General features: G+C 35.8%; 1 protein-coding gene across 2 annotated transcripts; it reads right to left on the bottom strand.

Moving 5' to 3' along the window:
- Positions 1-370: 370 nt before the first annotated feature.
- MS3_00006988 (uncharacterized protein) lies at positions 371-24,186 on the bottom strand (the record flags this gene model as incomplete). 2 transcript variants are annotated; one of them, XM_051215244.1, is made up of 14 exons in its annotated part: positions 371-899; positions 1,831-1,850; positions 1,909-1,983; positions 3,604-3,697; positions 5,634-5,945; positions 8,621-8,988; positions 14,912-15,097; positions 15,590-15,650; positions 17,055-17,660; positions 18,889-19,047; positions 19,633-19,699; positions 19,740-19,832; positions 20,406-20,500; positions 21,682-24,186. In XM_051215244.1, 9 exons carry the CDS (start codon positions 17,090-17,092, stop codon positions 494-496), a joined length of 1,560 nt encoding a protein of 519 aa, XP_051068440.1. In that variant the 3' UTR covers positions 371-493. The 2 variants fall into 2 exon arrangements, with proteins under 2 accessions (XP_051068440.1, XP_035585573.2); XM_035729740.2 differs by lacking the exons at positions 1,831-1,850; positions 1,909-1,983; positions 3,604-3,697; positions 20,406-20,500 and adding an exon at positions 19,927-20,050 and having other exon boundaries at positions 371-953; positions 17,055-17,353; positions 21,690-21,777.
- Positions 24,187-26,905: the final 2,719 nt, after the last annotated feature.

The raw sequence follows: 26,905 nt of genomic DNA, 5'->3' as shown, positions 1-26,905 counted from the left end.
CATGGAAAACCTGGAAGCACTGGACGGCCGTTTCGTCCTAGTATGGGACTCCTCAGCAGTGCGCATCCACGATCCCGCACCCCGCGGGGCTCGAACCCAGGACCCACTGGTTTCGCGCGTGAGCACTTAACCATTAAACCACTGAACCGGCATCCAAAGGTGTTAATGTCTAACTTCAACCAATCCACGAAGTTGCGCCACCGTACACCATTGTCTCCAGTGAGCTGATATCTCACAACAGACCTGGTTGAACTCCACTGCGGGATCGTGGATGCGCACTGCTGAGGAGTCCCATACTAGGACGAAACGGTCGTCCAGTGCTTCCAGGTTTTCCATGGTGGTCTAGATCCAACTGACTCATGATTTCAATCTGTAATGTTTATGTGTTTAATTTAAAAAAAAGAAACAAGTAGCATAAAATATATTAAGTAGTATGTTCACTATTATCATATAATCGTAATCAACTGTTTAATCATTCAAGAATAACTTCTTCTTATTCACTTAATACTTCCATTTTTATCTGTAATATATCTTTTAATCTTTTTAATTCATTTTGTTTCATATCAAATTGATATTGTAAGGATTCAATAGTGTTACACAAATGTATCCATTGTTGTTCTACAATTGTTGTTTCTTTATCAAATTCCATTGTTGTCATTTCAGTTTTATTAAGTAATTCAGTTAATTCATTTTGTTTTAATAAAGTTAAATATGCCAATTTTGTATTCATTAAATAATGATTTGATAATTGAACCATGAATTCTGTATCATCATTATTTTGAACTGATTGACCATCAATTGTATTAGCTAATAAATGTTCTCTTATAGTTCCATCGGTTGATTGTAAATATCGTATAATACTCTGGTTGTATACGCCTATAAATTTTCTAGATCCTGAACTATAATTATTACAAAAAAAGAACAAGGAAAAGGGAAAAACACACAAACAGTTGCTGTGATATTCACTTGGTATTGTTTTACTTGTATCTTCCCATTGTTATTTAGGACTGCGATTGATCAGTTTCTTGTTGGCATATACTCATCCTGTGCAGATTGCCTCGATATTGCTTTAAGTCACAAGTATTATAAGCAAAGATAGATAGTGGCTAGAACTGATCAACTGCAGTCCTAAAAACATCAATGGGAAGATTCAAGTAAACAATACCAAGTGAATTTAAAACTTCACTCGATTGCAAAAGCAAGTGGTTATCAGGACTCAGTAGCTAAGTGGATAATGTGATGGGGTTTTAAGCGAACGGTTCTGGGTTCGAGTCCCAGAGTGGACATCAACTCTGAGATGTTGGCACGTCCATGCGTCTTGGATTCCACTAGTTGATGTGATACTAAGAAATTTCCAACATCCAATACAACACTAATAATCGATATTAATAGTGGAGATCATGAGTGAATTGAAGTTAGATCACCTTGAAAAACCTAGAAGCAATGGTCGACTGTTTCGTCCTATTGTTGAAGTCATCAGCAGTGCGTATTCACGATGCCGCCGCATGACATTTGAACTCAGGACCTATCAGTCTCGCGTGCGAGCGCTTGACCTCTAGACCATTGGGCTGACCAGCATCCAACGATGTTAATGTCTAACTTCAACTAATACACGTAATTGAGCGACACATCGTGGATTCACACTGCTGAAAAGTCCCACAGTAGGACGAAACGGTCGTCCAGTGCTTCCAAGTTTTCCATGGTTGTCCAGCTTCGATTGATTCATGATCTCAACTATTGGAATTACTATAATATCCACAAAACTCTTTCTGATATTTGAGAAGTTCTTTAATCAGAAAAATGAGTAAAAAACATGAATCAATTACTTACTGAACATTTAAATAATCCTTCTGAAATGAATATTATAGATAGTGAATTACATGATTTTGTTGTTATAACAGAACATACCACATTTTTAAATGTTTGTGTATCGTTAAAATTTTCTATTTTATTCAAGTATTCAATCCATCTCTCCGCATATAACTAAATGAGAATAGGAAATTTTTTTATAGCAAAAAGAAAATTAATTGTTTATATCTGTTAATTCAAAACAACTTTCAACCAATATCAAAGTGAGAATCTTCAATACCAACGTCAAGGCAGTTCTACTGTATGAAGCTGAAACTTGGAGAACTACAACAACCACCATCTAGAAGGTACAAGTATTTATAAATAGCTGTCTTCGCAAGATACTCAACATCCACTGGCCGGATACCATCAGCAACAGCCTTTTGTGGGAGAGAACAAATCAGCTTCCAGCTGAAGAAGAAATTAGGAAAAGACGATGGAAATGGATAGGACACATTACGCAAATCATCAAACTGCATCATGAGACAAGCCGTAACTTAGAATCCTGAAGGGAAGCGAAAAAGAGGAAGGCCTAAGAACACATTACGTCGGATAATAGAAGTAGATATGAGAAGGATAAATAACAACTGGAAGGAGCTGGAAAGGATTGCCCAGGACAGGGTTGGATGGAGAATGCTGGTGAGCGGCCTATGCTCTTTCACGAGGAGTAACAGGCGTAAGTAAGTAAGTAATCTGTTAATCTGACCGAATTTCTTCGAACAATCCTTAATTAGTCAACATATGCTCATTAGATCCTGGCTTCCAGATGTATTACCTGTAGTTCTAGTGAGGAGCAGTGACCAGTGGAGTTCAACCGGGTCTGTTGTGAGATAGTAACTCATTGAAGACAATGGTGGATGTGTCGCTCAACTTCGTGGATTAGTTGATGTTATACATTAACACTGTTGGACATCGCCCAGCTTAGTGGCCTAGTGATGAAGCGCTCGCACGTGACCCTGATAGGTCCTGAGTTCGAATCTCATGAGGCGGGATCGTGAATGCACACTGCTGAGGAGTCCCATACTACGATGAAACGGCCATCCAGTGCTCCCACGTTTCCCATAGTGATCTAGCTTTAATTGACTTATGAATTCAATTATTAAATTACTACAATCTCCACAAAACCCCTCTATAATAATAAAAATGAATTATTGAGAACGAGAAGTTATTATTAGTGGCTTTCTTTTAAGTGAAAAAAGCCATTACTGGATAGTTCTGCTTTATTTTGCATTGCAGAGTGTAATGTAAACAATTTCACTGATTGAAAATACAATACCACCAATCATTTATAATATAGTACTGTTAAGTGCATCCAACAACAATTTCCGCGGGTGTTCTCAATCATCAGATGTAGAATATTGGGTGAAAATATAAACTTTCTAACTACCATAAACTGAACTAAGGGTAAACAGTTTTTTAAGTTTTTTACAGTTTAACTATAAAGTATTGATATGTCAGAATAAAATATCGAACTAAAAATTTCTCTATTGATTGAGATGTTGAACCGATTGATGTTAGACCACCATTCAAAACCTGGAAGCAGTGGATGGCCGTTTCGTCCTATCGCGAGACTCCTCAACAGTAGTGATCTAACATCAATCGGTTTATAATCTCAATCAATAACTTAGTAATCTCCACAACCATATACTGATGAAAATTTTGCACCATATCTTACTGAATCATTCGATAAACTATAAAGAGTTAGGGAATGTGAGTTAAAATAAACAACATTACATTGAAATTGAACTGACTTACTTTGAAAGAATTCAGTCTGGATAACATTGTTTTGTGATCATAAGAAATCCAGATATTTTTTTGATCTAAATGTTTAATCACTCGTGAACCTAATCTGAAAATTATAGAAATAGTTGATAAATGATGAAATATTAATGAAATACTATCCATGACAAATAATTATCAAATCTATATTGATATTGATTCTCATCATGGACTAAGTTTAGATATAGTTATATATAATATAACCTTGGGGGCCAGAGTAATTTCACATTGGTTTTCAGGAGAACCAGACACCGCCCAATCTTAACCCGAACAGTACAACTCAGTCCAGTTTCGCAGGAGAAGCAGACACCATATGGGCTTTAATACCACAATCTGAATAGTATAGCTTAAACCTGTGGCGCAACCACACAGGTACCAAGCACCCTGGTGGACCATTCGCACAATTCATATACATATTCACACCACATGTATAGTTATTCCGATCAATGATCACGTGAATCAATTATGCACAGCACGAACGGGCCAAAGTTGACCTATTCCGCTTACACGACAGTCAAACTCAATAATGTTAGCAACGGCGAAATGCCTCACAATGTCCCAATGACAATGACCCTCGAGAACACTGAAAAGCAACCACCAGTATGAATAAAAATCGGTTATCTAGCAAACCAATTTTGTGCATAAACAGTCAGCAAAACTTGTCAAGGCGATGCCGAACTATTCACAATACCAATGGCGAACCTCCAACCTCATATGAGACCTTCAGCTCTACATAACCATATAGCTTATATTGCATACAACACATATGTAGGGTAGTAAACGAAATAGTTCAGCCTGAAGCGTTAGGACTTAAAGAATGCTTAAAACCAATTGTCTCGTGTCGGAATACAATTACAAAGACCACCAAGATCATTCTTATCGCATTTACGAAATTCTCATTTTTCCGACTTTTCAGACCCTGAGTTAGGGGTAGTATCTCTAACTTTAGATATAGGACCAATTTAAATCAGAGAGGACTAAACATTTGTTTTCTTTTTTCTTAAAATCGGTCTTTAAAGTTATTTTCATCTTCTACAGAATTGTAAACATTTAGATTATTTGATCATTTTCAGTTATACAATTAAAACTATACGATCTATGCTTTCAAAACTTATTCATTTGTATCACAGTTAAAATTAAGCTCTATGTTATCGATAAGCATATATATTTTAGTTTCTAATTGGAAGTCCCGAAAATCAAGTAGCAACTCGTTCTCCCCCTCCCCTCCTCAATAGGTAGAATCAATCAGGTTAGATAAAGTGGTTATTTATTACACTTTTGTTCGTTGTTAAAGATCATGCCTGATTTTATTAGTGTTTCTAGTACAATTTAAATCGTTATATTGAAAAGTTTAATGTCAACATTGAAGTTGTACTGAATTTAGTTTCATTTCCTCGATATGAATACTCTTAGAGCAATCCGTAGTTTCTTGGAAATCCCCATAGAACAGAACTAACATAATTCGTATACTGTACTGTCTATTAGTTAACTGTTATAACTTGTGCCCTGTATCCTATTAATGTATAACGTGATGATACCGCCAATTAGATAACAGTGAATTATCGATCGGACCAATGACGCATAAAACTCATACGAACAGTCTAGAGTCCTTATCAGTCCTTGTTCCTACCTAGCCCTGTCTGTCTGTTGAATCCAGAACACCAATCTCAGCCTCTGTGATATCAATAATTTATTTCAAACACATCGGGATTATATACCAACCAAACAGAATACAGCGTACCATCAAATACGAAACAACATTTGTACAAGATCTAACCAAAAGTGACTGTGAATTTGCGAGACTGTAATGGATAGACTGGGGTATAACTCAAGAATAGTAAATCGTATCATAATAATTCATAGATTAAAATAAAGCTTATGATAAGAGGAACACGAATATGCACAGTTCAATTACATAATAATTATCCAATAAGAAATATATGTATCGTATTAGATCATAAATAGATTCCAACAGTTGTTACCATTCATTATTCTCATCAACTTACTTAAACAATGATTTTGTCAATTCATAGAAACTATTCTTTTTCAATTTAGGATTTTGTTTATTTAATTGATCATTCTGTATACTTGAATTATTTCCAAAAGGTGAATTTCGCTGACCATTTACATCATTGGTATTGTTATTTGTAATTTGTTTATTCAATTGTTGTATTATATTAATTTGTTCCAATAGTATTTGTTCATTTCTCATTTCACTAATACTATTCACCCTGTTCTTGATTAATTCCAACCATTTAATTAGATTTTGTTGACATTTAAATAAACTTCTCCTTTTATTATCATTAATTTGATTCCATCTGAAATAGTGGAGAAGATTTGTAGCTCAGGTGGATGATTATGGTGGAGTTTTGTTCTCTGAGCTGGATGGTTTGGTCGTGGAGCTTTCATCGTTCTTCTGAACTTCTATCTGAAGTTTGTGCTGATGATGTCGTTCAGAAGAACGATGAAAGCTCCACGACTAAACCATCCAGCTCAGAGAACAAAACTCCACCAAAATCTGAAACAGTTTATGAAATAAGATCAAACTCATGAAATAAATAATAACGATTATAGTGGATAATGTGATGGTTCTTAAAGTGAACGGTACTGGGTTCAAGTCTCGGAGTGAACATCAATTCTAAGATACAGGTACATCCAACTGACAATTCCCAAATAGGACGAAACGCTCATCAAACTGGATTCCACTGCTAGCCACTATCCATGTTTGCTTATAATACTTATGAATCAAGGCAATATCGAAACAATACACACAGGATGCACATATGCCAATAACAGACTGATCAATCGCAGTCCTAAATAACAATGAGAAAACTCAAACAAACAATACCAAGTGAATTTAAAACTTCACCCCATTGCGCAAGCAAGTAGTTAGCAGGACTCAGTAACTAACTGGATAACGCGATAGCATTTGAAGTGAACGTTACTGGGTTCGAGTCTCAGAGCGAACATCAACTATGGAATGCAGGTACATCCAGCTGACGTGTCCCAAACAGGACGAAACGCACGTCAAACTGGTTCACACTGATAACCACTATAAATCTTTGCTTAAAAATTATGCTAGTAGGTTTATTAGTTTTTTTTCGGAAATAAATTACTGGTCACGATGTATTTAGAAAAACATTTGATAGATATGTAAGGGATTTTGAATGATCAAAATTACTTTTAATGATGAATTGTAGAGTAATTCCATGTAACCTTTTTATCCATTGAATCAAAATTAAAATTATCAAACGTTGTTTCTACTACTTAAGAATGCCAATTATGTTTCCATTGGACCTAAGAAACTGTTTTATGACTACATTACATAATAATAACCAATGTTCATCCATGTTTGCTTTAACCTCAGTAGTTAAATTAATGACCGGCAAATTGGCTATGCTCCTACTAGTTGAAACTCACTTTGTTACGAGAAACATTTTCAAACCGGTCATATATTACATTTGATTGCTAAGCGACTGACTATTATTGTTGTCTTATCACTTTGAATAACTAAGATAGTTTTCTGGTTTAAATAAACCTTGGGTATGTTGAATGTAACCGTTGTTCTAGTGAATCTGATAGTTAATTTGTGAATTATTATCAGAAGGGGTTTTTGTGGATATTATAGTAACTTCAATAGTTGAGATCATGAGTCAATTGAAGCTACACCACCATGGAAAACCTGGAGTCACTGGATGGCCATTTATTTCTATTGTAGAACTTCTCAGCAGAGCGTATTCACGATCCGGTTTCACGGGATCCGAATTCAGGATGTATCGGTCTCGCGCGCGAGCGCTTGACCTCTAGACCACTGAGCTGGCCAACATTCAACGGTGTTAATGTCTAACTTCAACAAATCCACGTAATTGAGCTACCCATCATCATTGTCTTCAGTGAATTACTATCTCACAACAGACCCGGTTGAACTCCACTGGTCACTGCTTCTCACTAGAACTCTAAGAAATACCTCTTGTAGACCGTCGCTAGTGAACATATGTTGATTAAATAATTTATTACTTATATTAACCTATCGTAACAAATGGTGGTTTTCAACGGTTTTTGTAGGAATTTTCATTAATTCCAACTAGTGAATGTAGGATTTTAGAAACGCTTTATAATTCAAACGTTAAACATAAGCTAGGTTCCATGTAAAATGAATAAACTGGTGTCCGACGAAATCTCAGCACGGGTTCAGAAAGCTCGTTTGACTTTTGCCAACTTATGTCACCTATGATGAACGTGAGATATCTGTCTACCAATAAAAGGACGAGTATACTGCACGGCAGTTCATTCTGTTCTACTTTACGGCTACAAAGCATAGCCATTCGAAGTAGAAGATACTCGTAATCTACTAGCATTTGTTCACACATGTCTTAGAAATATTGCTCGCATCTGCTGGCATCACAGGGTAAGTAATAATGAAGTTCGACACAGAGTATTAGGGAATGATGGTAAGTCAGTTGATGAGGCTGTGAATTTTCATCAACTGAGATGGTTGGGTCATGTGTTACGTATCCCTGAACACCGATTACCATGACGTGCAATGCTGATTAGTGTTTTGGGGATGGTTGGAAGAAAGTTGGGGGCAGCCAAACTAAAACATGGCATCAGCCCTTGAATTTACTAACCTCTGGTCTGAGCCATGTTGGGAGATGCGGACTACTCGGTTGGCGTACGCGTGACTATCGTAACCAATGACTGAAGATTGCGGTCACCCACAGTCTTCTATGAATTCGGTGTTCATCTTTTTATGCTAATGAGGTATAGCAGCTTGGACCAATGCATACATATGTCTGGTCCTACATTGTAGCTGACTGAATGAGTGATGTAAAATGAATAACTTACTAAAAATTCTAAAACGTCAGTTAAATCACAGTAAACCATCTATTGATTTTATAATAGTTCAGTCAAAAATAACATCTCAGTATAAACTTAAGTTTAAAAAACACGTACAAAAAAGAAAGAAAGAAAATTTCATCGTTCATCAACTTACTCATCAAATGCAACTGTACATGTTTCATCGATTGAATGAGGTCTACTAATTTGTTTTGATGGTAATTCATTGTCATATATTTGCCATTTACAATGAAGTATATTTTTAATAGTTTCCATCCAATAATCATATTGTTGGCAAAGATTTTTACAGTGTAATTCTAATTCGTCCGTAGTAATTTTACTTTGATTATTTAATCCTAAAGGTGAATAGGTTTTTGAATTTTTATTATTTACATAGTTTTCAGTATTGAATTGAATAAATCGAATAAAATCTTCAATATTTCTAATAACTTTAGTTAAAAGTTGTACAATTCCATTCTCACCATGTAATTGAATTCGACGACTAGCGATCATATTTGTAAGCTCCTATAGTAAGAAAATTATGAAAATGAAGTAATATGAAAACTAAGTGTCGAAGTATTTTATAATTTGATTTTCTTTTTAAATAGTCGTGTATGTATGAAGTAACCTAAATCCATCAGTCAAAGTTGCTTGGTAATACAATTTTCTTTATTTAAACATATAAACATTGATACAAGGAGGCAACAAACAGATATGCGCCAGATAAATTATTCGATTTGTGTGAGGGTTGGAATACTGCACGGGCGCCCAAACCGAAACAGGTGGTTCACATATGGGACCACACACGGAGCCTTCGATCTAAAGGCCTGATTCATAAGGCAGTAGAGCAACGTAAGGAGATGCAGACCCATGGTAGCCTGTGATCAATAATTGGTTCATACACCATTAGTTGCTTCAGGATCCTGGAGCCAGCCCATGTGCACGATTGGTTTGAAATGAGGATTTTCCAACTCCCCTAGATGGACTCTCTTTGTACACCAAACTGGTTAGAGGGCCGGACAGTTGTTTTTCATCCTCTCAATTTCGTAAACAACACCCCTGGTAGGAGAAGGCAGTGAGTAGGACTTCTCGAGCAATGGTTGTATCACGTGGTCATGTGAGAACATTTCGAGAGGGAGAGTAGACGTTCTCCACCCTCGGCCGTACCAGGGAATTCGGGGGTGTATATAGGTGTATATATAGAATGTATATAGACTGGCTGTAACGAAAAATCATTTTGTGGATAATTTCAAAAAGGAATAATAAATAGCCACTTACTTGCATACAAAGAATATAATACTGTTATAAATTGACTATCATAACTAAAATCAATTTAAAATGTCGAATACAATGTTCTTATTACTAAATTCATTGAGGAGTCCCACAATAGGACGAAACGGTCATCCAGTGCTTTCAAGTTTTTCATGACGATCTAATTTCAATTGACTTATGATCTCAACTATTGAAATTATTATAATATGCTGATAGCTATACATTTTTAGTCATTCGAAATAATGGATACAAGATTTCTCATCTACTTTAAGACATATTGTATTATACATTACAATAAAGTGTAGTTTTATGAATAAGGAATGGTAGAGATTCAATGTGGTATACTTGCACTCTTGCTGTGAATTAAACTGAACGAAACAAAAGTGTTAATTTATAATCTTCGCTGATAAACGATTCCAGTTTCAAGGATTGAGGGAGGATAGATGCTGACTAGTGGTAGTGTATGTTTCTCATTTTCATACATTTCGTTACTGTGTATGTGTGAATTATGGACATAAAAGTGGATACATATATACACTGTGATATTTCAAAATAATGACCACTAGAAAACGATTCTAGAAGTTATGACATGGAATATTTAGATTATAACAACAAAATGAATGGTGAACAATAAACAACAATAAGTAACTTTCAACTTGATCAGTAACAAACGCACAAGCTGCTACAAATATACTACAGTTCAAGTTATTCACTTATCAATTATGCTATAAGATTAAAATCAAAGAAACTAAAACAATATAAGCATTGATTACAGTAAAAGCTAAACATAGAGAAACTATCAGAAGGGGTTTTGTGGATATCATAGTAATCTCTATGGTTGAGATCATGAGTCAATTGAAGCTATACCACCAAGGAAAACCTGAAAGCACTGGACGGCCGTTTCATTCTACTGTGAGATTCCTCAGCAGTGAGCATCCACGTTCCTGTCTCGCGAGATTCTAACCCGGGACCTATCAGTCTCGCTCGCAAGCTCTTAACCAACTGAGCCGGCTTCAGCTGACTCATAATCTCAACTAGTAAAATAGAGAAAATGGTTTGAAAAAAAACAATGTAAAGTATGAATATTATAATTCAAGATCAATACTGTTACTATAATTGATTTTGAGTTACGTTAATTACGGTCTTCTACCATTGATTGTAACTACTGTGCAGACCCCAAGAAGACAGTTTTTATTTTCAGGCACGTCTCAGTCTAAAAGTAGTTGAATTCACGAACTGATATCACGTCTTGGTTTGGCTACCCCTAACATTGTTCTTACTGAGTGTTTTGCTAGCTAACACAGTACTTCAATGTGTCTGGTTATTGGACTTATGTTACACATATTTCAAATAACTCGTTCGATGAAGGCTTTTAGCCTCGTCGATTGATTTAGCGTTTCCCACGTTGCTTCAACATTACTCTCTTCATAGTTTTACCATATACAGATAGCGGTCTCAAGGTATCTATCACCAAATATTGGTAGCCTACGTATTGATTTTTTTAACTCGTTTCAATCAACGGTAAGTTATTGGTGTAAGTTACATATCCGTAAAATATAGTTGAAAAATCATATCTATTGGTTGTACATATTTGATTCAAAGTCTTATGTTCCTGATGCTGGGTTGAATGAAATAACGACTTTTTACTTTTTTACTTATTTACTTACGCGTGTTGCCCATCGTGAAGCACAAGCCACTCACCAGGATTCTCCAACCATGTTCTGAGCTCTATATGCCACTCACTACCAAGAGCTATTTGGTCTTTTGATGACTCCCTCCAACTCCAGACACAATGTGTTATTTAGTGCTCCCCTTCTCTTTTTCTCTTCAGGATTCCAAGTGAACGCTTGCCTCATGATGTGATTTGATGATTTTTGCAATGTATGTTTCATCCACCCCCTGATTCTTTTCCTAATTCTCTCCTCATCCGGAAATTGGTTTGTTCTCTGCCGTCACAGGTTGATGATGATATGTAGTCAATGGATATGGAGAATTTTATATGACCTAGTGTTAATAAATGCCTGTGTTTTTCTGATGGTGTTTGTGGTGGTTCTTCAAGTTTCAGCTTCGTACAATAGAACTGTCCTGATGTTTGCATTGAAGATTGTGACTTTGGTTTTGTCTGTCGGCTTTTTTGAATTTCATATGTTTTTCAGTTGTGGGAATGCTGTTCTTACTTTGACAATCCGTGCCTGTATCAGATCCTCTTTGTTTATCAATAATGCTTCCCAGGTACGTGAAAGTTTTCGCCTCTTCCACAGCTTCTTCAATAAGTGTGCTTGTCAACTGTTATGCTCCTCATCACTCTCTTGTTTGCTTCTGTGTATCCAGCTTGCGCCTTGACTTTCTCTGCCCTTATTTAACTGTTGCTATTTACTATCTTATTGTCCTTCCTTTTATGGACACTTCTCTAGGATCGACTGAAGCGTCTCATAAAACTGATCTTTATCGTCCTCATTACTATCATTGGTGGGTGCATAACACTGGATATCATTCGCTGTGATTCCCTCTTTCTTTGTTTTTAAGGATGCTTTGATGATCCTGGCTCCGTGACATCTCATTCCATAAGTGCTTTTCGTGCTTATTTGGACAACATCGAACAACTTCCTATGTGTGAGGAGCATTTTCTTCTTCGTGACCAGAGTACAACAGCATCTCTCCAGGATTTAGCCTTTTCTGTCTAGCTTGGGTTCAATGGGATTCTCTGATTTCGAATATTGTCAAGTTGTACCTCCTCATTCTTGTAGCCATTTGGCTGGTCCTCCCAGTCTTCCACAATATCCGGATATTCCACATACCAAGGTTAATTGTTGTTCTGGTTGTCAGAAAGGGAATTGGTTTCATGATTTCTGAGGAATCTCGGCTTTCATCATGAGGCGTCATAATTCTTCTGAATGAAGTTCCTTCAAATCCCAGGCCAAAGTTAAAATGTTTTTTTCTTGTTGGCATTCTCGGAACAAGGTTGTTTTCTACGGCTAGAGTTTCCAGCCGCATAACTAACCCTTTTCGTTTACCCAAGCTTGGGAATGGCATTAACCGTAGAAGACCTATAGGTGGAGTGATTGATTTATATTTTATCGGTTGTCTTTTTTTACGACCAGTAAAGCTTATTTCGACAAGGTTGTATGAATAAAAATACTCTGAATGTCATTTGTTATTATTCAGTGATTCACTATGAAATTCTACTAAGTAATAATTTGTAGACATAAAAATTGTAACTGAAGTAATAGTAAACTATTAAATAAGTAGCTCCGCCTGTAGCTCTTCTAAAGTTACTGCCGGTCTCAAACCCGAGTAAAGGAGAAGGGTTGGGTATGGGGTTAGCGACCCCATCCCATAGAAAACTAACTCGCTAAACAACGCAAAAAATCGCGGAAAAGAGGAAGGCCAATGAACACATTATGTTGGAGAATAGAAGCAGATATGAAAAGGATGAATAACAACTGGAAAGAGCTGGAAAGGATTACCCAGTACAGGGTTGGATGGAGAGTGCTGGCGGGCGGCCTATGCTCCTCCGTGAGGAGTAACAGGCGTAACTAGGTGCCAAATAAGTGATTTCGTGTTAAACAAAAGAGATTAACAGCATAAAATCAAAGGAAGTTGATCGAAGTAGAAATTAAAATCCACACGATTCGTTAATGATGACTGAGGATGTGGTGGACTTTTGGGAGGAATTATAAATCACTATCGACAAGAGTGAAGCAACCAATTGTATTTGAGTTAAATGCCTTTCATTTAAGATTCATTTAGTCTCAGACTGGTTGCTATTATTTATTTATTTGGAGTTGAAGTTAGACACTAACACCTTTGGATGCCGGCCGCCTTAGTGGTCTAGAGGTTAAGTGCTGTTGAGCGAGAATGATAGGTCCTGGGTTCAAATCTCGCGGGACAGAATCGTAAATGCGCACTGTGGAGGAGTCCAACAATAAGACGAAACGGCCGTCCAGTGGTTCCAGGTTTTCCATGGTGGTCTAGTTTCAAATGACTCATGATCTCAGCCATTGAGATTACTATAATATCCACAAAACCCCTTATGATTTTTATTTATTTGACTAACATTCATGAAGTTGCACATTTTTCTACAAACATGATTAAATATTGATCCTTATTTTTCTGTGTCCATGCTACTGATTGATGGATGTGTATTTACTGTTCACTTTGTATCGTTTTACTTTTTTGTACTAATTGTATTGATTTGTTCTAAACATTGTAATTGTTGGCTAAATATGTGGTTACCTGTTTTGAGTATAGCCTTGATGAGACTGTGTTCATCAGTTGAGGGACTTATTCAGGCAATACATCTATAGATAAATCAAATTTTACCTAATCATCATTTGCAATTTAAAATGACAGATAATATTTTTAAGCTCAATATTATGGTAGAAACATACTCCTCAGATACTAATAGCTTATGTAATCTAAAAAGATAGGAATATTTTGATGGAGTTTTGTTCTCTGAACTGGATGATTTAGTCGTGAATAATATGGAACGTTACACAACGACACACAAAATCGTCGAGCGTTCCACAACCAAATCAACTAGCTCAGAGAATGAAACTCAATCAAAATCATCCACCTGAGCTACAAATCTTCTCCATCATCTCAAAATGATAGGAACACTTAAAGACCTAACGTAGAAATGCACAAGATAATTATTCATGTAGCTTTAAAGGACATTTTACACAGAAACAATAGATCAGGTAAACTATAAACAAATATATACGATTTCGTATCGTATCCAACAAGAAAACAGCTAACCTGGAGAAAAAATTACGTGTAAAAGCAAGTTGAAAAATAGCTTAATTTGTAACAGTTAAATACTAAATATATCCTTTATTTTTTATAATCTTGTTAACTGTAATAATCCTTAACCTTGAGTTTGACCGAATAAATAAATGGTGATTGTAGTTAAATACACTGATGTCAATATTATTTACATTTATCTATCAACATCGTTGGATGCTGGTCAGCTCAGTGGTCTAGAGGTTAAGCTCTGGTGCGCGGGACCGATAGGTCCTGAGTTCGAATCTCGCGAGACAGGATGGTGAGTTTGCACTGCTGAGAAGTCCCACAATAGGATTAAAAAGCCATCCAATGCTTCCGGGTTTTCCATAGTGATCTAGCTTCAATTGACTCATGAATTCAATTATTAAATTAAAATTCCTACACACATTACTTTTTGTAATTGTATAGTTATTTCTTTTTCATAATTTGTAGAGTCTTCAAGCATTAATTCATCACAATGAGACGACTGATAAAACATTTCAAACCAGTAATTTTGGATATGGTCAATTGTTACAAGTTTTTCTTCAATATTTAATACACGCTCTCCATTGAATAAATCTAGACACTCATTGCTGACCTTGACAAAGACAAATAGAAAAAAATTTGTAAAGTATACTACTTAATTATTCTTTTCAATTAATAATAGATGATGTTTCTAATTGTATAGGAAACTTATGATAGTTCCATAATTTGAAGTAGCAATACCAACGAATATATGATAGAATTATCCAAAGTGACTTATGTTTCTTGTAGAAAACTAACTCGCTAAAAAAACCTTAACCAGAAAAAATAATTCAAACCATTTAACCTATGCCCTGAGAGTTAAAAGGTCTTCATGTAAAAGAGTTATGATGCCTCATGGTGAAAGCCGATTTCCTTCGGCTGATGCCTGTTCTGATAACCAGAGCAACCATTAATTTAAGTACATGGAAACTTGGTACAATGTGGGAGACTGGGAGAGTCTTCCATATTGCTGCAGAAATATAATAAATAATATGAAATCATTTGAACAGAAAGAACAAAAATTTTACTTAAAAACTAGGAAATCAATGAAAGATTAACTTCTTACTTCTAATAAATTTGACAGTAAGTCTAATAGATCATTTAAACAGTTCTGTGTATTCATCAGTCTAAGAAAGAGAAATACATAAAAGTTGACTGTTTGTATAAAATTGTAAATAAACGTGGAACAAGGGAACCATATTGATTTTAATAGTTGAGATCATGAGTCAATTGGAACTAGACCACAATGGAAGCACTGGACGGCCGTTTCATCCTACTGTGGTACTCCTCAGCAGTGCGTAGGTTACGATCCCGCCTCGCGAGATTCTAGTATCCTTAGCACTAAGAACTAAAAATGACTTACTTATTATTGCATACCGTACTGGCTAATTATTTCGTCGAAATTTGTTGTTTGTGAATAGATTCTGTGACTAATTGATGTTGGTCAAAAAAATCAGCTGTGATAGATAATGATTTTCGCGGCCTACAATTTTAGATCAGAGATTACTTTTATCGTATGTATCCAACATCAAAACCACTCAGTCAGTCAGTCAGCAACAATGTAGACCTTCTTATGTACGTACATCAGTTCGAGTTACCATACCACACCAACACACAGATACAATTGTTGATTCAAATCCCATAGCGGTAGAGGCAGTAAAAGTATAAGCAATAATCGGAAAGATTAGGGTTTGAAGATGTTATTCAAGGAGTAAAGTCCAATGAAATAAATTTGGAAAGAGAAAAACTTAAGAATATGAAGAATTCAGAAGATTAGAGTTTGGGATAACACAAAGAGTGGATGCACCTGCGCCACTGCAAACGATTTTGAACCATGTCATTCAAGGTCTCTAACCACCAGTTGCTATCATCTCGCGGTCCCTTACCACGTAGTCTACACCTACCAACATAGCTCAGTCCATTTGTCAGTGACTTCATGGATTTGTGCCACGTTTTGGTCTGGCCACCCCTAACTTCATTCCAACCTACTGCTACACCAGTCGGTGGTTGCGCGTACGTAACACGCGTCTCAGTCATCTCAACTGATGAAGTTTCACTACTTCATCAATTGATTTGCCATTCTTAATTACTACCTGTTTCCTAACAACTGAATTACTTACTCGATGGTCCCAGGATATACGAACAATGCTTCGAAGACACCTATGATCAAATACTAGTAACCTACGAATATCCTCTACTCTTACCGGTCATGTTTCACTGCCATAAAGTAGGCCGGAACGAACTGCTACACAGTAAACCCGTCCTTTGGTTAGTAGATGGAACTGGTTTTAGGCAGGTAACCAGTGACTTTATGGGAAATGTTTATGCTGATTTACACTTTAATGAATCCAAAATAACTTGACCTAATGTATACACCACTAAATTCACTTCTAAAATGCATCCCAAATTGATGTCAGTTCACCATTCTCAATATTTCTTCAATTGTTTGCTCTTGGAAAGATTGTAAAAATCTGTTTAATGACTTAATAATAACAAAAATAAAATAGTCAAAATATTGTGTAATATTTAACCTGTCATGTTTAAAGTATGTATCTAGACTCTTTAACATAGAATCTAGTTTTTGTAAATGTAGTTTACATTCTTGATCATGAATATAAAGATCTTTTTCTACAGATTCAAAATGTATATACCAATCATTCCATATGATCTTGTCAATTCGATTCAAAATTGTTGTATCATATAGTTTTAATAATTCTATTAACCAAGCACCAATAAACCCCCATATTTCAACAGTCTGTTGTAATTTAAAACATATAACAGCTAAATTTGATATATTTGACTTTGGAACATTCGATATTTGACTGTAAACCTATAATTGATAGTAAGTTACAAGATTCATTTTAAAATTAACGAATGAGAAAAAAACTTCATATTTTTGTAATTATGCAATCGTTGTCATTGAAGTCATTTTTATTATTTCCTCGAGTAGTTATAGAAGTTGTTTGGATAACAGATGTGAAATACACAGAAGTTAATTAGGTTATTACCGTGCATAAATAAAACATTGATCATATATTTTCATTGCAGATTCCATAAAACGTTAGTAGAACAAGCCCCCAAACGCCCTGCTACGGCCAAGAGTCCCACTCACTGCCACATCGTTGCGACGGTGTTGTCTACGAAATTAAGAGAATGAAAAGCGAATGTCTGGCGAGTTAACCGTATTGGTGGAGACAGAAAGTCCATCTAGGGGAGTTGGAAAACCCTCATTCCAAACCAATGGTGTACATGGACTTGCTCCAGGATCCTGAAGAAACAAATGGTGTATGAACCAATTGTTGGTCACCGACTACCATGTGACTGCATCTCCTGACGTTGCTCCACTGCCTTGTGGATTTGACGTTTAGGTCAAAGGCTCAGGATGTGGCCTCCTAAGAAAACCACCTGCTTTGGTTTGAGCACCCGGGTAGTGTCCCGGCCCTCATATAAATCGAATAATTTATGTGGCGCATATCTATTTGGTGCCCTCTTGTACCAATGTTTATGTGTTTAAATAAATAAATAATAAATAGTAGACCAAATTTTTTATGATTAATAATCAATAGAGACAAAGAAATCGATTATTTTATCCGAAAAAACTGTCAGTATTAGAGATTCTTAATTTAGTAGTGTCTGAAAACAGGCTATTATAGGGTAGTAGGTGAAACCTATTGCCAAAAAGAGATTTAGATCAGAATAAAGTTTGTGGAGATTGTAGTAATTTGAATAGTTGAATTCATGAGTCCATATAAGCTAAACCACAGTTGAAAACATGGTAGCACTCGACGACCGTTTCGTCCTACGATGGGACTCCTTATCTGTGCGTGTTCACAATCCTACATGCAGGACTCGAACCCAAGACCTTCGGTCTCGCGCGAGAGCTCTCGATCTCTAGACCATTGAGCCGGTATCCAGTGATATTAATGTCTAACTTCAATTGATACATGAGTGGTTGCGTAACCATTCGTCCATTGTTTAAGATCGGCACCTATCTCTATTCGACACAGAATGGACTGTACTGGTCACGGTTTCTCACCAGATCTTCAGGAAATAATCTTGAAGCCAGTCACTAATGAGCACATGATGATTATGGTCAGAGTGGGGTTTGTAGAGATTGTAGCAACTTTAATAGTTGAATTCATGAATCGATCTGAGCTAGACCACCATTGAAAACCTGGAAGCTCAGTACTCACTAACTGATATGTAAACAATTTTGGGAATTCATTGGTTGTCAATATTTAGACAATAGACAAACCCAATTGACATTCCTAGGTCATCATAAGCTTATTAAAGGTTATTACACTAAGCAATAATAAGGTTCGATGAACTAAAAACATTAAGATTAACACAAACACAATAACTTACATGATAATTAAGTACTTTCAACGAATTGTTCCATAATTTGTAGTTGTTTTTCATATTTTCCAACCTGTCTTTAGAATGTTTCCGTTGATTTGTATAATAATGTTTAAATTCACTTAGTAAATATTCTCTCATTGATGCTTCACTTAATTTAGCCTTAAGCTAATTTAAAAAAGAGAATTTACTGATATAGTTTAGCTACTACAAAAAGTAATTCATAGCCCCCGAATGCCCTGATACGGTCGAGAGTGGGGAGAGTCAGCTCTCCCTCTCCAAATGCGCTCCCATGATTATGTGCACACAACCATTGATAGGAAAGTTCTACTCACTGCCTACTCATACCACGGGTGTTGTATACGAAAATTAGGGGACAAAAACCGCATGTCTGGCGCTTTAACTGGGTTGGTGGATATGGAGGATTCACCTAGGGGAGTTGGAGAATTCCCATTCCAAACCAATAGTGTACATAGCCTTAAGAATCTTGAGGGAACAAATGGCGTATGAACTAGTTGTTGGTCACCGACTACCATGTGACTGCATCTCCTGACGTTGCTCCACTGCCTTGTGGATTTGACGTTTAGGTCAAAGGCTCAGGATGTGGCCTCCTAAGAAAACCACCTGCTTTGGTTTGAGCACCCGGGTAGTGTCCCGGCCCTCATATAAATCGAATAATTTATGTGGCGCATATGTATTTGGTGCCTCCTTGTACCAATGTTTATGTATTTAAATAGATAAAAAAGTTCGTACCTTAATTGCAATGCCTTTTTCTTCCATTTTATATGTTTTGTTCGTTTCACACATCGCTTTAATCTTACTTTTATTTCAGAATAATAATTTTGCTATACTTAACTTACTGAAAAATATTCATAGTTTCATTGACATGTTGTTCATTCAGTTGTAAAGTTTTTTGACATAGTATTTCTTGACAGAATAATTCAGTGAATAAACTACAAAAAGATAATTCCATTTTAATCAGAGCAGTATTAATAGAAGTAATAGTAATTTTTAATAGTTGAAATCATGAGTCAATTTAAACTAGACCACCTAGAAAACCTGGAAGCACAGGATGGCCATTTCGTCCTGCTGTGGGACTCCTCAGCGGTGCGCATCCACGATCTCGCCTCGCAATATCCGAATCCAGGACCTATAGGTATTTCCTGGAGTTCTAGTGAGAAGCCATGACCAATAGAGTTCAACCAGGTATGTTGTGAGATAGTAACTAACTGAAGACAATGGTGGATGTGTCGCTAAATTTCGTGGATTGATTTAAGTTAGACATTAACACTATTGGATGCTGAGTCAATGGTCTATTGGTTAAGCTTTCGCGTGCAAGACTGATAGGTCCTGAGTTCGAATCTCGCTAGGTGAGGTCGTAGGTGCGTGCTGCTGTAGAGTTCTCATACTAGGACGAAATGACCGTCCAGAGCTTCCCGGTTTTCCATGGCGGTGTAGCTCCAATTGACTCATGAATTCAATTATTAGGATTCCATTTTAAATTGAATCAGTATTTCACTACTTACCTCGAGAATTTGATTGGTAGAGATTCAATAAAATTTTTGTAAATCATTCTAATATCGGCTAAAAGTTTGCCACGTTCATAACACTGAACAGTTTCCTGAGGAAAAATAAATTTGAGTGAATTATTTTTAATGTTATCAATTTATTTTATATCAGAAGGGTTTTTGTGGATATTATAGTAATCTCTATGGTTGAGATCATGAGTCAATTGAAGCTACACCAACATGGAAAACCTGGAAGCACAGAACGGCTGTTCCGTCTTATTGTGCAATTCCTCATCAGAGCATGGGATCGTGGATGCTCACTACTGAGGAGTCCAACACTAGGATGAAACAGCCGTTCAATGCTTCCAGTTTTCCCATGATGGTCTAGCTTCAACTGACTTATGATTTCAACTATTGAAGCCAATTTATTCATTGTAAGTCAACTATTCTAACCTTGTTTGGTAAACCGATAAGAATGATCAATATCTTTATGACAAAATTGGTTCTTTTTTAAAAGTAAACAATTAGTCAACAAATTTTCGATTAATCGGTACCTTTCAATCGGTATTTTTACATGTAGTGCATTATGTTGCTAGTATTTAATCAATAGATAATCAATTAAATTGGTCTTAGCGGTTATAGTACTCAGTTTTTAATCATTAGGTCCTAGGCATAAAACACTCTCCACTTACTTCACACTGGGCAGTAAAATCGTGTGGTTACCTCTTATACAAAAAGTGTACCTCGAATCCGAATACATAACCATATATGTGGTATGTTGTATGAAATAAAATGGCCATCATAAGAAAACGAATTTCGTGACTAGATAATAAAACCAACAAAGTTATAGCACCAAAAATACTAAGTTAATGAAACAAAGCTAAATAAATCTACATAAGCAAGCAAACTAAATTAAAATTAGAACTTTAGGCTTTAATGTGTTACTTCATTGGCCAGCTGATTCATCCTAGTGTGGTGGTAATCCTCAACTGTATACGTCCAAGACACTATAGGGGAAAGAACCGATGATTATTTGTCCTCAAGGTGTATAGAGTTTAGATACAAATATGGGTTTTGTTCCTTTTTACTAATTTTGACATTATTTACATGAAGTATTAACTAATTTCACTGGCGAAATACATAAACTTCTTTATGTACGTTTGCAGATGTTTAGTTAATGATGGATACACAAGCCCGGTTGTTCATTGATGTTACTGGGATATCATTAAACTGAGTTCTTCTCATCAGTTTGTGAATCATGAAACTAAGAAATGCTTTCTAATCGTGTACTAACCTACTTACTTATTTCATCTGTAAAGTCCAAATTGTCAAATTGGTTCTGAGCTGTCCATTGTATTCCGTGTTTTCTCGCAGATGTCGAGGTCTTCATAATCCAGTCAACCACCAAAAGAAATAGAAAGGGGGAGAGTAGACAGCCTTGTCTGACTCCGGTCTTTACTTAGAATGCATCTGTCAGCTGTCCTCCATGCACGACTTTGCACGGTTGTCCGCCGTGAGTTTCAGATATTGTTGACAATCTTCTTGGGGACTCCATAGTGTCGAGGAAGTTTCCATAATGATCTCTTGTCCATACTGTCAAATGCCTTCTCATAGTCAAGGGAGTTAATGTATAGTGACGACTTCCACTCAACTGGTTGTTCGACGATGATCCGTAGTCTCGCGATTTAATCTGTGCACGACCGATCCTTACGGAATGCAGCATGTTGATCTCAAAGTTCGGCATCTATTGAGTCTTTCATTCGGTTCAGAAAAACTCTGTTGAAAACTTTTCCTGGTACTGATAGTAATGTGATGTCTCTATATTTCTCACATTTGCTCAGATCTACTTTCTTTGGTATCTTGACGAGGTATCCTTCTTTCCAGTTTGTCGGTGGCACTTGTTCTTCCTCCCAAATTTTCCTGGAACCTGTTTTTGAGAGTTATCTTGAATTCGTTGAGTTTCTTAGTATCTCGAAGGAAGGTTGTGTCGAACCTTTGTAATGCTGTTCCACCAGTTGTCTAGTTTCTTTGGCTTCAGTTTGATATTGGCCCAAACAACCAGTTGGTGATCTGAAGCCATATCAGCTCCTCTCCTGGTTCTCGCATCTTCCATCGTCCTTCTGAATTTTTTATTGATACAAATACGATCTATCTGGTTCTCTGTGTTGTGATCCGGTGAGATCCATGTAGCTTTTTATATGCGTTTGTGTGAGAATATTGTGCTGCCTATAACCAATTTGTTGAATGCGCATAGATTTGCAAATCTCTTCTCATTTTCGTTTCTCTCCATGTTCTAACTAGACTTGTTTTATTAGTATCACTTTTATAGTTCCATTATGCCCGTTCCCCACTTATTTATCATATAGCTTTATGGTATTAAACACAGACATGTTAAATGAAAATGAATGCATACTAATTTTGGAATACAATATCTGATCAAGCATGTAACTGTCAGATGAATTAATTCGATTCCGTTGGTTAACTTATATTCAGTTGTCTAATTAATTCAAGTGATTTATATGTGAATCTTTCCAATATTTCTTTTCTTGACTGACCGTTTATCCATCTATCTATCTATTAATCATATCGATGTATAAGTACTTATGACACTGAAAAATTGGCACTCTGAACAAGGAAGATCTATTTCAATGAAATGCAGATTAAATCAGTCTAACACAGTCCTTGATTTACTTCACTAGGATAAAACTTGTGGTTATCCCATAGCCGGTGTTATATCCATTTTAATACAACTGCTGGTGATTCTAAATGCCAGTGTCAACATAAATTCAAATCAACTACAAGGGGGTTTAATTTTTGTGTTATTCCAATTTCAGTTCAGTCATTTCAAATCAGTCCTATTACACTTGAGTTGTTTAATGCTACTGTGCATGCTAGTTATTCGGGAATATTTGTATTTATATATTCCCAGTCATCGAGAATAAATGTGACTAATATAGCAAGTCATAAACCTTTTACCATATCTATTGATTACGGATCAGTTAGTAAAGTACTTAACTTGTTAAGTGATGCACAGTAACCTTCAAGAATCCCCATTGCCTTTATGTTGTCATTCATGTAATCCTACAACTTCTGATTGCAAATATATGACTGTTCAGTAGATTATAGGTCTCTAATGTAATCCGTTTGGGACGATTTTTATCAGTCATAGCATGATAGTTTTCTTCAGGACACTGAAAATGTATCTTAGTGTAACAGTGTATATGAGTGAGGATTTGTTTGCCTAAACTTTTCTACTTCATAAATAATTTCACTCGTAAATTTACATAAATCATATTTAAAGTATTCGTATAAAACTTACACATGACTGGCTACTTGTTAACACATATTTCAGGTAAAAAGATACGACGAAATTAAATTACCATGAAAAAAACCTTAAATGACGTTTATCAGCTCTTCATGTCTATGACATGCGAGGATTTTTACACCCTTATTCAAAAGCGGCTAAATTTTTCTTTAAGTATAGCGCTAAAAGTACAAGTTTCAAATCGTAATTATTTGTCAAGCTTTCATCACATGTAACCAAATATATCCACTGTCGTTTGAGTGCCAATGTTGAGTTGTTGACCAAAAAATTAAATCGATCGATAGCCTAATGAGCCTACAATGACTAATGTAGTTAAAGCACTTCTTATTAAAAACCAAATCACTACCCATCTTACCACGGAATGTCAGCTGTGGTTATAAGAAGGAACTTATCTGATTATTCAAGCAGGCGGCACCTAAACATTTAGTCAACGACTGTTGTTCTAAAATTTGTGAATAAACGGGACATATATAGACATAAGGCATAAGAAAAAATTCGACAACAATTAATGATCGATTTCAAAACCAACTATAAATTTTCAGCACCAAGTATTTAAAAACTGGATGACTATTTATTTCGTGTTACATTGTTGTCTCTTGAATATCTATTCTAGTATCTTATTGGTATATTAACTGTTTAAGATTTCCAATGAAAGGGATGTTTTGAAATTTGCTGCCAATGAAGAAACAACTAAACTGTATTAAGAGTAAATTTAAGGAGCAGTCTACTAAATTAGTGGTACATCTAAAAGGCTGAATGAGAGGTTCTAAAAGTGATGAAATTCATATTCACTCATTTCTTTCACCCCTAAAACCAATTGTAATGTTTTAAAAAGATAAGCGAGACGCCATATTTGTTCGAACTTTAAAGGACACATCTTAAATTGTAATTCAAGACATAACATGAAAAAATGTTGGACACTTTCTTTACCTAATCTTTTGTTCTGTAAACGGGTTTCACAATATTATGTTTAAGGTTGTGTAGATCTGTCATTTCTAGCGAGGAGAATACTATGTCTAACTAATTATATTGAATACGGGCTGCCATTTTAAAACGACTTATGATAACTAAGGGTATTTGACTTATATTACAAACTAGGAATCCCAGAAATAACGCACTTTAACCAAGAAGTACTAGATGAGCACGAAAGAACGTATGTATTTGGAATTGGAAATCAAGCAGTCATCATGTACAAAGAAATTATTATTTCATACAGACACCACATTAGCCACAGTATGAATGAGAATCCAAAACTCTGAACTCAATCGTTCCTCTTCTTCTTAGGTTCATCGTGTTTGTCCGACCGTGTATTAGATGTAGACTCTCTATGATCTGGGTCCCGGAATTGGATACAATCACTATGTTGGCTGTGTAGTGAAACGATGGATATCTAGAATTTAAAATCACAGACTTTCCAACACTAACCACCCCCAAGAAATAATATAGGGTCCTTATGTCGCAGTTGCATGACCATTTTGACGTTCCCAATTTATATTACTTTTCATATTTCACACTTCGATTATCATCTATGAGTATTTGAGGATACACACTGACATATAATTTGAGGTATTCCATAATGTGAATTTGACTCGCATAAAAATTATGATACATAGTCCTTTTTGCTTTTCACGTTAGAATACACAGATAAATATGCCTTGATATGTGTAATCAACAAATGTGATTCATCTAGGCTTGATTCACTACAAAACAATCAAAATGGAAAATAGGCATCTGCCTCATACTCATTAGGATAATCTTGAACTCGATTTGAATTTTCTGTCTGTGCAAACTTCATATTTGGGTAAACTGGTTCTCTGATTACTTTGCAAAAAATTGCTATTTCCTCTGATTCATCATACCACCAACTAAGGATTCTACTCAACTTACTTTGGTTGTGAGAATATCCAATATCTGATACAATAACATCAGGAATGTGACTAGAATTCAACTCATTCGGAACATATTTGTCACACTCATTAGGGATATCACTAGAGATAAATCCACTGTGAGAACAAACGACACTTGACATAACATCAGAATTTGATTATTCCGAAATATTTTCCTCAGATTTATTAAGAATTTCATCAAAGAATAATGAATCACTAGAAAAATCAGCATCTATCAAAACTGCGTTAGATTTTTGATCACGATTTGATTCACTCAACATATTTTCCTCAGATTTATAGGAAATTTTACCATAAATATGTGAATCATCAGGACAAACCATATCTAGTACAATAACATGAGAAATTTGGTAAGAAGTTGATTGATTATAAATGTTTATCCCACAGTGATTCTGAGTTTCGCTTAATTCTGGACTGCTATGTGACTCTATACCGCCTTTCGAAGTCGTGGATAAAGATAAATGATCAGTAAAAAAACTCAACTTAATAGGATAACAATTACAAATTTTAGCTTTAGTTGAAGCAAAATGAACCGCAGTATTGCAAACTGACTGAATGTGTCCAATCTCATCACATTTAAAGCATGTAGAATTATGAAATTCACATGAACTGAATGAGTGAAAATTTCCACAGGACAAACATTTATCAAAGTTGTGCCCATCTTTGTGACCTGCACCACAACTCCTCAATGAGTTATCTGTATATCCTTGAGTACGCGATGCATTGGGACAACGTAGTAATGTAGTGGAATTTTCGATGTCCCGATGAATCGTTTTACGGAATTTTTCTCCTTTACTGCATTTGAAATTTGTATACTTTACATAGTCTAGCAGTAGTTCTTTAAGAGTTGCATAAGGAATCCAAATAGACTTTTCTGGTGAAGCCAGAGTTTTTAATGAACTGTATGCTTCTTTTTTGATGATTGTGAAGAAATATGCCACAATGTTAACATCCTCGACATCCCCCTTGGTCATAGCCTAGATTTCGAACCTTTCAATGTAATCCTAAATCACAGGCTCCATCGCGACTCCAATTTGATAATTAGGAGTATTTGAATTGTAGTACAGACTAGGAATCCCAGAAATAACGCAATTTAACCAAAAAGTACTAGATGAGCACGAAAGAACGCACTGTATTTGGAATTGGAAATCAAGCAGTCATCATGTACAAAGAAATTATTAGTTCATACAAATGCCATATAAATGATCGTTTTATTTAACGTCTTTATCTTTTATTGCTTGAGTTATCGAGACGCACTGTGGCTGCAAATCCTATTCTTGTAGGTCAAT

This window comes from Schistosoma haematobium, chromosome 2 (assembly GCF_000699445.3).
Source record: "Schistosoma haematobium chromosome 2, whole genome shotgun sequence".
NCBI classification, from domain to species: domain Eukaryota; kingdom Metazoa; phylum Platyhelminthes; class Trematoda; order Strigeidida; family Schistosomatidae; genus Schistosoma; species Schistosoma haematobium.
Note: the sequence above shows the minus strand (reverse complement) of the source record. Positions and strands in the feature narration are given on the sequence as shown.